This window comes from Cebidichthys violaceus, unplaced genomic scaffold (assembly GCF_023349555.1).
Source record: "Cebidichthys violaceus isolate CVI_PGR_0920_01 unplaced genomic scaffold, fCebVio1.0.p SCAF_17, whole genome shotgun sequence".
Taxonomy (NCBI): domain Eukaryota; kingdom Metazoa; phylum Chordata; class Actinopteri; order Perciformes; family Stichaeidae; genus Cebidichthys; species Cebidichthys violaceus.
Genome location: NW_027176340.1, coordinates 11,100,180 through 11,113,979, shown reverse-complemented (window position 1 = coordinate 11,113,979; position 13,800 = coordinate 11,100,180). Strand labels below are relative to the sequence as shown.

Genomic DNA, 13,800 nt, shown 5'->3' with positions numbered 1-13,800 from the left:
TGGGCTTTCAACCAAATCTCACGGTCTTCATCAGTGGATGGAGTTCACTCTGTTGTCAAGGAGATGGCTAAGTTGTTTGTTATAACGTTATACTATAAGTTTGTTTGACACAACGTTTTGCTGTTCTTTAATATCCCTACTTAATAAAGCAACTATACATCTACAAGTAATTGCTGAAAGAGAAGCTAAACTAGCTTAATTTAACTTTACTCCTTGATAATTGTTTAATTAAATTAATGATTCTGCAGCAGTTGGCCGGTAAATGAGATACAATCTGACCTCTTTCAACAGTTTATATTCCTGTAAGACGTACTAACAATGTTTGTTATTAAAAAAAACATATCTGGTAGCACATATTAGCATGGATTAAGCTGGTGCACTAACTGGCAGTAGCCAACTGGAATCCAGATTTAATCAATCCCAGATAAATCGATGCGATCGATGTTGCGGCCGGGTGTTATAGTTCCTGCGTAGCCCTTGCGCCTCCCTTTTTGCTGTATGTGTCAGCCATGGCCTCGATTGTGAGTAGCTAGTAAAACCACCGAATAAACAGTAGACAGCCGACGTATTTTAAATTCTCTTCTGCACTCGTATATGTGTAATTTATTAGTGTACAACAATACCTAATGTTGTGTACAACATTAGCTTTTTTAAAGCTTTGTTTACTGTGAAGGCTAAAGCCACGTTGGGCTAACTGTTAACCATAACCATACCTAATGCTAACGAGAGCTAGCAGGGAATAAGCACGAGTAAAAGTTGTTTGACTCATACGACACTTGAATGTATTTACTTTAAATTGTGTCGCGTGCAGAGTTGGATATATGATGGCTTAACGCGTATGATATTTTGTCATAATGGCCAAGTTATTTTTAAATACATTTTTTTTAAACGTTACACTGTGATAGTTAACCCTCTCGCTTTCTGTGCTAGAAGAAGCAGGTGGTCAGGAAGCAGGGTGGAAAGAGGAAGAAGCAGATCCTTAAGTTCACCCTGGACTGCACTCACCCTGTGGAGGATGGCATCATGGATGCTGCCAACTTTGTGAGTAGACCGGTTCAGACACTAGAGACATCTTGGTCTGTTAAGCAGTTGTAACACACGACCCCTCTGAGTGCCAAACACTGCTGCCATGTCGGTGGGATCAATCTCAAGTCATTGGATATGATGGTTACAGTCAGTTTGGATTAAAGAAAAGGACACGGTTATCCTGTGCGGCTTTAATGGAATCTAACAAGATGTCAATCACAGTGTGTCTCCTTGTCAGTACTCGTTTGAGACTCATTACCTATGTTCTCTACACTCAACAGGAGCAGTTCCTGCAGGAGCGCATCAAAGTGAACGGCAAAGCTGGAAGCCTTGGCGGTGGCGTTGTGTCCATTGAAAGGAGCAAGAGTAAAATTGCAGTGAACTCTGAAGTCCCCTTCTCAAAGAGGTACAAAAAATACACATTGCAGCTCTTATCGGTCTTAATATCCAGTAACTGAAATGTGTTTTTTTGGCATTTCACGTTCATGTTTTAATATCTGTGCTGTGGCTCAAAGATGCTATTTGACAAAAAACAGACGTTTCTAATTCGATCTTTGTACAAATTTCCCAGAGCAGCTAAGTAATTAGAATCTCTACCATGTGTAAGTATCGTTGTATGAAAGAGTGATTTTAATTTAATATTACTGATGTTTCACAAACAGACTCGTCCCAAAAAAATAGTTGATCAACATTTTTTTTGTTTGTATTATTATCAGATCATATTATAGTGTTACTCCACCTGACAGGTGTCCTGGGTCACAGATTTCAAATGGGGCTGTAAAAGGCTTCTTCTGGTTTACCATTTAATGGAAGCTGTGGTCAGCTGTTTGCTAGACCCACATGCACCAAACTGTGTTTTAGGAGTTAAGACCTGAAACTAAAATGTTCTGTTTTTAAAAACACACAAAAAAAAACCGTAACATTGTTAACTGAAGTGTTTGCTTTATAACAAAAGTGATACAGATGGTAGAACTTGACTTAAAGTTGCCTCAAACGGCTTAATAGGTTCTTCTGTAAACACAAGAAGAAACTATTCTGAGCAAGATTATTTAGTGTATGTATGTATGTATGTATGTATGTTGAGATCTCTGCTGTACAGAAATGTAGTTTGTGTCAACCTAAGCGCTGATAAATGTTCAGGAGCTACTCTATAGTGACAGAACAGTATAGAATAAATATATTCAGGTCTTTTACAGAGTAGTTGACTTTCATCAGAAAAAGCATTGGTGTTACTAATATCAATGTTGATGGCCCTGTTGTGTTCAAGTTTCCCAGTAAACCAGCACGCACAATACCAAGACCCAAAACTAAAGCAGCTAAATTAATAGTATTTTAAGTGTAAAAAGTACACAGTGTCTTTTTTTGGGGGGAAAAAGAAAGAAATCTATTGTCGGTAAGGTCTGTGGAATATTAGTTATTTGGACATTGTTTATTTTGGAACGAGATGTTGCTGATGAATAGGGTTGGGTACCGAAAACCGGTGCCAATATGGCTTCCTTTCGGTGCCTGAGCCGATTGAAATACTGCCACTGGTGGCCTAAAACGGACGTTACAGCCAACATAAGCATCACCTGTGGTGGAAAAAAAATCCTATACCCGCTTTGCAGGAGTCTTCTAATGCTGAAATACATAATACCAAAAAACAGGTTGTCTTTTAAGTATTTGTTCTCTGCGCAGAGAAGGTTCAATCATCACAACAGAATGTGTACAGTCTCAGTGAGGAAGAACCTTGAAAAAAGTGAACAAGCTTTCTTTATACAGAATGAGTAAAGGTGGGGGCCGATGGCCAAAGTTACAGACATCTCGGTCTCAGACTTTTGGTCTCAGACTGATAGGAACAACAAGTGAAAACAAACGGCCAGCAACCAAAACAAGAGGTCCAAAGGCCTTGGCATGGAACATTCTCATACAACACAGTTAGTTATCTATGTGAACAGGCAAGGGAGAATTATTCTTTTGCACAACAGAGACACGGTGAAGTTCAACAAAGTCCAGAGCAAAATGACTTATGCATGAATACAATATACTGAGTAGAAATATATACTACGTAAAAAATTACCATTACAATCCTCCCCTTGATCATTACATTAGATCACTACAATAGTATATATTCTCTGCTAGAAGTGAGAACATAAGTCAATAATATTTCATAACGATTTTAGTTAAGGGCATCATTAGTAGTGAAAACACCAAGCCTGTGGAGGAACCAAAATCTTTATCATAGTTGGGAAAAGTGTCTAATTGTGCAGTCGTTAGAACAGAGTGCTCATGGGAATACAGGAGGAGTGGATGGGACACTGATTTGTTGATGGTTTGCACTAAAGGACAGTCTAACAGACGGATTGACACGTACCATCATCTGGATATTTCACTAGTTAGTTTGGTTAACATTGGCAGGCGAGACTAGAGAAGTTGACTGACGTGTGGACCGAATAATTAAAGTGTTGAAAACACAGATTGCGTTGTAGCCTGTCGTCAATCAGGGGCATATCAAAACATCAACACATAATACTCAAAATGATTTACATATGCACATCATTAATCAATAAGGTTAAGGCATTAGCTGTTTGTTTTTTTAAATTGTAGGCAAATCTATGTTGTAGCAAGCTAGGGAATGTTAACATGAACATGGGAAGATAAGTCTCCTGAGATGAGGTGAAACACAGACCCTCTCTGTCAAACAATATCATAAGACAACATATCAGTGAGTTTCATAACAAACAATAATCAAACAACTTAAACGATTTGTAAGAAATTCTATCATATTACCATAATGCACATTCAGAATCAAGTGTCAGTTTAATCGATTCCTTTATCAGGTAAACTAAACAAAAGCACTAGCTGTTTTATGAGATCATATTTCTCAAATAACAAGCTGTAATAATAAACATAAGTATTACACAGAAATGTCACTATTAAAGTACTACTCATCTAAGGGAGGAAAACAGTCAGGCATTGAAAACAAGTCACATGTTGCAGGATTGGCCTTTTTCCTTCTTTTCTAACAGCATGTCTAGGGCCAATTTAAATCAATGTAGTGTATTCATATCACATGTTATTTGCTGTTTAGTTAAATTACAAACTGTTTCTTTAATCTGATGGTTGCTGGTTTTTGGTTCAATGTTATTTGGTTGCTATGGTTTCTCATGCATCAATTATTAGGAAACACAATTATTATTGCACAAAAGTACAGAAAACACATTGAACCTCTTAGGCCACACCATCCCGGTCCGTGGAATGGGTGCTATGGTGCTGGAGATCTGCCTTCCATCGCCGTTACTTAGGTGCTTGATGAGTTGTTAGCAAACAATACATTTTCTTTAAAATACAAAAAACTGTGCACTCTTTTGTGTATCATGCTGAATTAATACAATAACATACCATATTTCTTTGCTTTGTTTCCACTGACCGTTACTTTAAGTCTAGTCTTAAAATCCTGAAATCCACAGATGAATGATGCTACTTAGTCTATTCTGATAAATCCCTGCTGTGATACATCATAATGTATTGTATTGCAATTCCTAAAACATAATAAAAACATATATTTATTGTATTTCTCTTTTACATTCCCTAATGCCAGTTAACCAATTTGAATACAGTGATATTTATATTATTTAATGTAGAGGCTCAGCTCATCATGTTATCTTGAGAGTTTAGATAGTAGATAGTAGATACTTTATTCATCCTGCAAGGGGAAATGTGTTTGTTACAGCAGCAGAAAATATACTAAAGCAATTAAAGTAACAGAGTAAAAAAATAAAAGTTTAAAGTGTAAAAATGCACAATATATACAATAAAAATAGCAGAGTAAAACTATAGAATATATACAAAAAACATGCACAGTAGTGTATACAATGAAATAGAATGGTATCATTAGCCAAAATAAACAGTAGTGCAAAATTTAGATTTAGTATAAGAGGTGTAAAATGTTCTAAAACGTTTGTACTCATTGTATTTAAGTGGTGTTTTTATTTACTTTGATGATACATCAAGATTTTGATGACCAGTTGAAGAAAGGGATTATAACCTTCATGGGACAGTTACAAAGTAAAAGTATAAGATTCAATCTTATTCAATCTCTTATCACTGGTAGAAGACTGGGATTTTGGTAGTCTTTTAGACAAAGGTTGTGGTTTTAAACAATGTTGCTGAATATTAAATTCTGTACAAAATGTGGATAACACATATACTTAAAACTACATATTTCCCCTGTACCAAGTTATCTCTGCTGTGAGCTAATTTAGCGTACTACTGGAAGAGAGCATGTGGCAATTGTCTGCAATAATTGAATATCATAAGTGAGGGATATTTCTGTAGGCTCACCTTGCATGAGTGTTGTGAGCTAAAAAGAGTAACCTGATAATAAAAAATTTTTTAAAAAATGCTTGCTTAGTCGTAGCATCAGCTGCAGCATTTCCTGTTGAAATGGGATCAGAAGCGTTAGTGTGAGCATCACATTTCATAACACAGACAGTTTTAGGAAATACATTCTTTACTTGTCATCTGAATATAAGAAGTTTTCCTAGCAACTATGACAAATTAATTCATTATTTGTCTTTACTTAGGGCAATAAATGCAAATTCATGCTTATCAGAAACATGGTTTACTGAGGACTCTAGATACATCTTTAAAATAACAAAATACAGTTCAGTTCATGCAAGAGAGGATGGATCTGGAGGTGGAATATCTCTGTTTATTCATGGTGACTATGAATTCAAAATGTTGTCTTTACTCTAGTTACTTTTTCCCTCTTATTTATAAAGCAACATGAGTTACAGAGTTACATGAGTTCTGTATTCAAGATTAATAGAGCTAAACATATTAATACAATAATGGATAATACATCGTTCCACAGTAATGTTAGGCACATCTAATGTATTAATCTAATCTAATGTGTGAAACGGCAGAAAGGAACCATGAGCTCCCCATGTTCCTGAGTCAAAACTGATGTCATGTAAACGTCTCTTTCGTCCACGTACTGTGTGAACGGTGTGTAGTTTAAGTAGTCCAAGTGTCAGAGCTGACAGTAAAGCGTCCTTTATGTCATTAAAGCAGCAGTCGAGGAGTCAGTCCAGGTCAGTTTGTTCTGCGCAGAAAGATGTTTACCATGAATCATGGAAGAGAGGGACGCCTCTCTTTGTGAGAAGTTTAGGATCCACTGATCTAATATGACGTCATTCATACAAAGCTCATCATTTGTTTCTTAGTTGTGTTTTAGGCACATTTTGAATTGCCTGTATTCTCTTGGGAGAGAGGGTTTTGCCGTCTGCTGTGATCACATGTCCCAGATATGAAACTTTATCGAGAGCAAATTTCAATTTGGATGGATAGCCTTGTGACCATTTGCAGCCAAAATTTAAGTAGGATAACTGTAATTGTAAATTACTCTAATCTGCATGCTTCTTCTGTGGGGCTGCAAATCATGATGTCATCAACATATTGTAACAAGGCCGAACCATTTGGTAACTATGAATTAGCCAGATTGTCTCTCAAGACACTGTTTAACGCCAGGGCATTCTGGATATCCCTGAGGACACCGGGTCCCTTTAAATTAGAAGCTACCCAAAATTGACTCTTTGTGCACAGGTACAGAAATAAAAATATTTTAAAAAAAACATTGGCCAAGTCGAAGACGGAAAAACTGTGTCTGGAGGGATGAGTGACATAATGGTGTTGATTAGAACTTTGAGGTGCTCGCGGTGCACCGAAGCATTAACTGATTGTAAATCTTAGACAAATCGTCACTCAGTCGGTTCCCCCAGGTCTCGAATTTTCTTTACCTGAACGATTGGTGTGCGCACCACCAGAGAATCATCACAAATCTGATTTTGGGTGAACCACCAAGGGTGTCACACCCCTCACCAGTCCTACATCATATTTGTGTGCAGACCATAGAGAGGAAGGCACCTCAGACAGCTCAGCCATGTTTACAGACGGAACATTTCAAGCCGTGTGTGTGTGTGTGTGTGTGTGTGTGTGTGTGTGTGTGTGTGTGTGTGTGTGTTTTTATAACATAAGTTGAGTTACTCTTTTACTGTTAACATTGATGTACATCATGTTCTATTCTGTATACATATTAGTGAAGTGAGTTGAGTCTTACTGTGCAGCCAGTCAGACATGTCCTTCCATCTCCAATAATGGGCCTCATGCATAGGACACATGTGTGAACTCCCTCTTAAACAACTCAGATTGTGTGGGAGACAAAGAAACAGAGACAGCAGCAGCATTTTCTGTCCAATAAATGTCCATCATACATAATTTCTCTACCTACTAAATTTATAGGGCAGTGATCAGACAGTAGAAATGAATGTTTGTCTGTGATGTTATCTAATATACAGGATAAGGGCTTTGTGTACATTTCACTAATTGGTATGCCTCTAAGCCAATCAAAGATGTAACATATTTACCTTTAATAGTTAACGTGTCTTGTGGTAACTTTCTAAAAACTTAATTTTTGTTCAAGTACATCTGGTATGTGGGTGTGACTGATGTTTGTATGGTTTCTAATGTGTGTATTGATGTACAAGTTTGTCATAGGCAGAATCTAAAGTTAACTCACCCTCTGTGTTGTAATGTGTGTGCGTTGAATGGTCCATCACTGAGGTTCGCCCCGCCGCGCCTGCTCCTTCCCTCTTGACTGCTGATGTTGAGCCCTCCCACCAGTCCTGCCTCCATAGAGATTGTGGGCCGTCCCTTTGACAATGTCCAAGTTGCCACTTTTATGGCACACAAAGTTTTCAGCTGGTGTCTGTTTTCCAAAGTAAATTTTCCTCCTCGCCCGTCATGGCCTGATTCCATTGTCAGCTGGGCATCCTCAAGTTTGAGCTGACGAAAGTCTTTGCTTGTTCTCTGTCGCTGTACTGCTCCTCAGCGTGTTCAGCATCTTGTAATATGGTTGCAGTCTTCCATATCACACAACTCTCTTTAGTGTGATGTTTTTCAGATTCATAGATGGCAGGAAAGCCTTCTTACAAAGTTCTGTCGTATATAACATATTCCAGGTTGATTACGGCTGGTGTGAATGCCGCACATCTTTTATGATAACGCACAAAAGAGGTCATAGTTCTCTTGAATTCTGTGAAGTTGCTCTTTGAACTCTCCACATGAGTCATGGCTTCTTCTTCTTCACGTCTTCTGTCTCTGTTGTAATGTCCTCTTTTTCTCGTGTTCAGATAATCCAGGTTCATATTGTCACCAGTGTTCATTGACGGGCTTGTAGCTGTGAGCATTGACATGGTGCCTGTAGATTTTGATGAGTCTCGTCCGTCTTCATCCTTGGAGTGTTGAGTGGTGGGTTTGGCTGTAATGTTGTTTGTGCCTGGGGAGCATACAGCAGCGGCGTTGCGGAGACCAGATCAGGATCCACTCGACCATGTAAAACAAATTCAAAACAAAAAACAAAAACAAAGTTCAGCAGTATATTTTCCTTTTCTATCAGTTGTATGTGTCTTATTCAAACACATCTGTTTCTTTCTTTACCTCTTGGACATTACTTCATCTGTTTCTGCTTTGCCTTTTCCTCTCTGCTCCAGACACGGTTTGAGTTGATCCAATTTTTGTCATAGGCTAAAGTTGCCTTTTCCAGGGAACCCCAATTTTATCCATTCTGCCAATTGTTAGGCCGTCTGATTATCTTTGTCCCACATGTATTTTATTATTGGAGGTAAGACCTTGGCATCGGGCTGCTCAGGCTCATTATATGACTTTTTTATCATTTCCAAATGTTTCACCTTTATCTTTTATTTTTATTATATATATATATTTTTTCATATCATTCTCTTTTTTTTCTTTTTTTTCAACTCTGTGTATAATTTCTGTATCAGATTGAGACTGAATAAACCTCCCGCAGGAAAACCATTTTCGTTTACTTATTTGTTTGGATGCCGGCAACTCACCTCCCCATATTTGTTTTTCATGAACATGACATTGGGTCCATCAGGCGGAGTGTAATCTGGCATTTACTCTTACTAGCCCCCATATGCTAACCTTTTCACTTATATGGGTCTATCGCGCGTATCTATCTCTTTAAACAATATAAACACAGTCGTCACCGTGAGTTTCAAGATTCATTTCTGGCACAATCTGAATAAAAGCCGTTGCTCTAGACTCCCAGTCTAAGCCGTTATATAGATGCAGCCGTCCTTACGGACTCTTTGTCTCTTTGGTCAAGCGACTTCAGCATTTAGCGCCTAGCCCCAAGATGGAGCAGGCGCCAGATGCTCACCTCTGTTTCCCAGCATAGGTCAAAGGACTTCAGCGCTTAGCGTACCTCCCCCCAAGGTCTGCAACATGCAACACTAAACACTCATCCTTGTTTTCCAGTCCTCCTTTTTTAGACATTTACTTACAGACTTTCGTCTCACAGGTCCAAGGACTGCAGTGCTCAACGTCTACCTCCTCGAAGGTCTGCAACATGCAACGCTAGACACTCATCCCTGCCTTGTTATCTACGGGTCAAAGGACTTCAATGTTTAGCTCTATATCCCAAACACTCACCCTTGTTTTCCAGCTACCCAATCGTCACTGCTCAGAAAAATGCTAAATTACTAAAATACGAGTTGCACCAACATCCTCAATAAAACCCACAAAACAAAATTAAAAACCCCAATGTGAACAATAATAGATATATTTGATTTTCAGTCTCACGATATGGTCTTCCAGGATTAATTTCACTCATACGATTATTTTTAATAATTTCAGCGACTCACCAAATGAGAATTTGTAGTTATTTGGACTCAACGGGTCCTTCAGGATCCCAGTGACGACGACCAGGACAGGGATCGGGCCTCTCTCTCTTAATTTTGTCTGGAGGTACGCAGAGGCAGAAGGGCCAGTTCACCGATCCCTGTTGGCTCCTGACGATCTTGCAAGGGATCCTGTTCGTGACGCCAATTGTGGTGGAAAAAAAATCCTATACCCGCTTTGCATGAGTCTTCTAATGCTGAAATACATAATACCAAAAACCAGGTTGTCTTTTAAGTATTTATTCTCTGCGCAGAGAAGGTTCAATCATCGCAACAGAATGCATACAGTCTCAGTGAGGAAGAACCTCGAAAAAAGTGAACAAGCTTTCTTTATACAGAATGAGTAAAGGTGGGGGCCGATGGCCAACGTTACAGACATCTCGGTCTCAGACTGATAGGAACAACAAGTGAAAACAAACGGCCAGCAACCAAAACAAGTGGCCCAAAGGCCTTGGCATGGAACATTCTCATACAACACAGTTAGTTATCTATGTGAACAGGCAAGGGAGAATTATTCTTTTGCACAACAGAGACACGGTGAAGTTCAACAAAGTCCAGAGCAAAATGACTTATGCATGAATACAATATACTGAGTAGAAATATATACTACGTAAAAAATTACCATTACACACCTCACTATACGACCGGTGCCTAGCGGACCGAAACGCAACGCAGATTTCGGTGCTTCATTTCGGTGCCTGAGCCGACTGAAATACGTTCGGTGCTTCCTTTCGGTGCCTGAGCCGACTGCAGTGCGTTCGGTGCTTCCTTTCGGTGCCTGAGCCGACTGAAATACGTTCGGTGCTTCATTTCGGTGCCTGAGCCGACTGAAATACGTTCGGTGCTTCCTTTCGGTGCCTGAGCCGACTGAAATACGTTCGGTGCTTCCTTTCGGTGCCTGAGCCAGCTGAAATACGTTCGGTGCTTCATTTCGGTGCCTGAGCCAGCTGAAATACGTTCGGTGCTTCCTTTCGGTGCCTGAGCCGACTGCAATGCGTTCGGTGCTTCCTTTCAGTGCCTGAGCCGATTGAAATGCGTTTGGTGCTTCCTTTCGGTGCCTTTCAGTGCCAAGGCAAATATGCTCATATTTCTACAAAAGAATTGCTGAAATTTATTTATATTTATTTAATTAAGTATACTGTAAACTGTTGTTAACAGTTAATATATTGTTCATAGTTTGAAGTTAAAAAGTTTGAATCTGTAGTTTGAAGCCAAGTGTTTTGTATTTATTTATATTTATAGTATACTTCAAACGGTTAATATATTGTTAAATTTGAAGAAAACAAATTGCCTTGGCAATTAAAAAAAGCCTTTCTTTAATGTCGTCAATCGTCGTTTTGTGTTTGTTTTTTTAAAGTATCGGTTCAGGCACCGTTTAGGCACCGGTATTGTTTTAAAAGTATCGTTTTAGCACCGGTATCGGAAAAAACCCAAACGATACCCATCCCTACTGATGAATGACCATGAACAAAATGTATTGGACCTCTGCATGGGTAGAAGAAGTATTTGGGTGTAAAATGCCACGAAGGTTAAGTGGGGAAAAAGGACTAAAATAAGCTTCTGTCTTTGTTTGATCCACACATTAATCCCACTTTAATGCTACTTTGAAAGTCATCAATGTGCTGTGGGGTAGATTGAAAGGGGGTTACCAAAATCAACATACCCAAAATGTTTGTATAAAAATATACCTGAACATTTTTTTGTTCAATCAAATGCATGTTTTATTTTGGTTATAAACAGATGCATAAATGCTGCATTAAGTCTTCAGACTTCCTGTCTGAGCTCGGAACACTACCACCAGAGGGTGACTCTGTCTCTGTCATTGTTAAAAAGAGCTCATGATGTTAAGACTGTAACAGTAACTGGTAGATGTTGCTATTCATATATCTGGTATAATTGTTTGTAACCTCTGCTTTGCATAATATATATCTGCCATCTTATCCTCAAATTAATTTAAATATGTTTACATGGCATCTCTGCAAGTGACGCACAGCACTGCCTTTATCTCTGTACCCTTGAATCTCATCTCCAGCCACTTAATAATATAATGCACTTGCTGTACCCTATAATTACATTACGGTTTTATTGCATCATATTTAAATGCATACTATTACTGGCTATTATCAGACTCGTCTTAACTGTCTCAAGTTGTTTGACATTTACTCCACACCCATAGTTAGTCCAAACACATTCAAAGACTGTAAATGACTATGACTAATAAACTATGTGGGGCAGAGTTATAAATATGATCTACTTTTGACTATATGACACTATATGATGATCTCTCCTTCCTCCTCATGTCTTGCAGGTACTTGAAGTACCTCACCAAGAAGTATCTTAAAAAGAACAACCTCAGGGACTGGCTGCGGGTCGTGGCCAACACCAAGGAGAGCTACGAGCTGCGCTACTTCCAGATCAACCAGGACGAGGAGGAGGAGGAGGATGAAGATTAAACTTTGAATAAAATTTCATGATAAATTCCATCTGTGTTGGCTTTTTTTATGTGCTTTTTAATTTTCTCTGGGCATCATACACAGCATGGCGAATTAACATAACACTGCATGCTTCTGTGTTGTGTTTATTATTCAGTGTGGCTTTGTAGCACAAGGCAGTAAAACTGCCTGTGCCAAAGCACACTGTATATAATCCTATCGGGCATAATTGTTGGAATGCTGATTCAGCATTCCAAGTATTGTTTTTCGAATCTTTATTCCTCTATTTCTTCCGTCGCGCTTGAAACTCTTCCTCTTCCTCAGTTTTTAAGCTACAGAAACTGTTCAACTATGTAAATGTTCAGCTCTTTCAGCTCATGTGTGCTATGTCTCTTCATATTTCTAATCTTTCAACTTTTTGAATTATTAAGCTTTTTCCAACCTATGGGATGTCGATGGAGAATATTTTTAAATCCTCTTAAAATTGTTTAACTTTCAAATCCTTCTACTTCCTCATACTTTCAGCTACAGATACCATTTAAATTGTCAAATGTTGAGAAAACCCTGATCAATGATTGTATGTTATTAGGGCCCGAGCACCGACGTAGTCGGAGCGGAGGACCTATTGTTATTCTAATGTTTTTTTATTATTATTATTATTATTATTATTGTTATTATTATCGTACCAGTTTCATCGCAAAAAGGAGGTGCTTGGGATACTGGGAATCTTTTGAAATTTGGCACAAAATTCAATCGTGGTGAAAATTCCAGTATTATTGGGGTGTCCAGCTGCGGCATGACATTTTGGCTCTATAGCGCCCCCTACAGAGTAGCCCCAACTTTGGGTTTCACCTAGCTGTATGAAATTTGGTAGGTATGTGGAACGTGATGGGACGTACAAAAAAGTCAAAAGGAGGTATATCCTAAACCAAACAGGAAGTCGGCCATTTTGAATTTTATGACGTTTTTGGACCGTTTCAAGGCGCCGTACTTTAACGAACTCCTCCTAGAGATTAAACCCGATTGCCTTCAGATTTGGTCAGTATGCTCTTGAGACCTTGGCAGTGAAACGATACTCAAAGATCAAAAACTTATCAAACTATGTGTCCGTGGCGTGGCGGCAAAAAAACACCATTCGCCATGAAACAGGAAGTTGTTGTAACTCGGCTGTACATTGCCTAATCTGCTCCAAATTTCTCATATGTCATAACATCCTGACCCTGAACACATGTATATGACAATTTAGAATCATAGTAATAGCGCCACCTAGTGGCAACAGGAAGTCATAGGTTGTGTACTTTGACACCCTACTGCTCACAGATTAATCGGATCCCTCTCAAATTTTGTCACAAAAGCCTTAAGACCTTGATAATGCTTCATTGTGAAAATTGTAGGAAGTTGTCAAAGCGTGGCGACGTGGCGGCTCTGCGAATTTCGATCCTTCGCCATGAACGAATAAACTGATGTAACTCGACTCCGCATCATCAGATCTTTACCAGATTTCACATGTTTGATTAAACTCCAGGCCTGAATACATCTGCAAGCCAATTTTGAATCCTAGTCATAGCGCCACCTACTGGCAACAGTAAGTTAAAGTC

At 38.8% G+C, this 13,800-nt stretch overlaps 1 protein-coding gene across 1 annotated transcript; it reads left to right on the top strand.

Moving 5' to 3' along the window:
- Positions 1-452: 452 nt before the first annotated feature.
- On the top strand, positions 453-12,251 carry rpl22 (ribosomal protein L22). The gene is made up of 4 exons (XM_068711774.1): positions 453-521; positions 931-1,041; positions 1,308-1,432; positions 12,079-12,251. Exons 1-4 carry the CDS (start codon positions 510-512, stop codon positions 12,221-12,223), a joined length of 393 nt encoding a protein of 130 aa, XP_068567875.1. The 5' UTR covers positions 453-509; the 3' UTR covers positions 12,224-12,251.
- The last annotated feature ends 1,549 nt before the right edge of the window (positions 12,252-13,800 follow it).

What these genes read in the sequence shown, in the direction of transcription:
- rpl22 (XM_068711774.1), top strand. An exon ending in TCATGGATGCTGCCAACTTT is followed by an intron (nt 1,042 to 1,307) that starts GTGAGTAGACCG and finishes TACACTCAACAG; the next exon opens with GAGCAGTTCCTGCAGGAGCG. An exon ending in GAAGTCCCCTTCTCAAAGAG is followed by an intron (nt 1,433 to 12,078) that starts GTACAAAAAATA and finishes CATGTCTTGCAG; the next exon opens with GTACTTGAAGTACCTCACCA.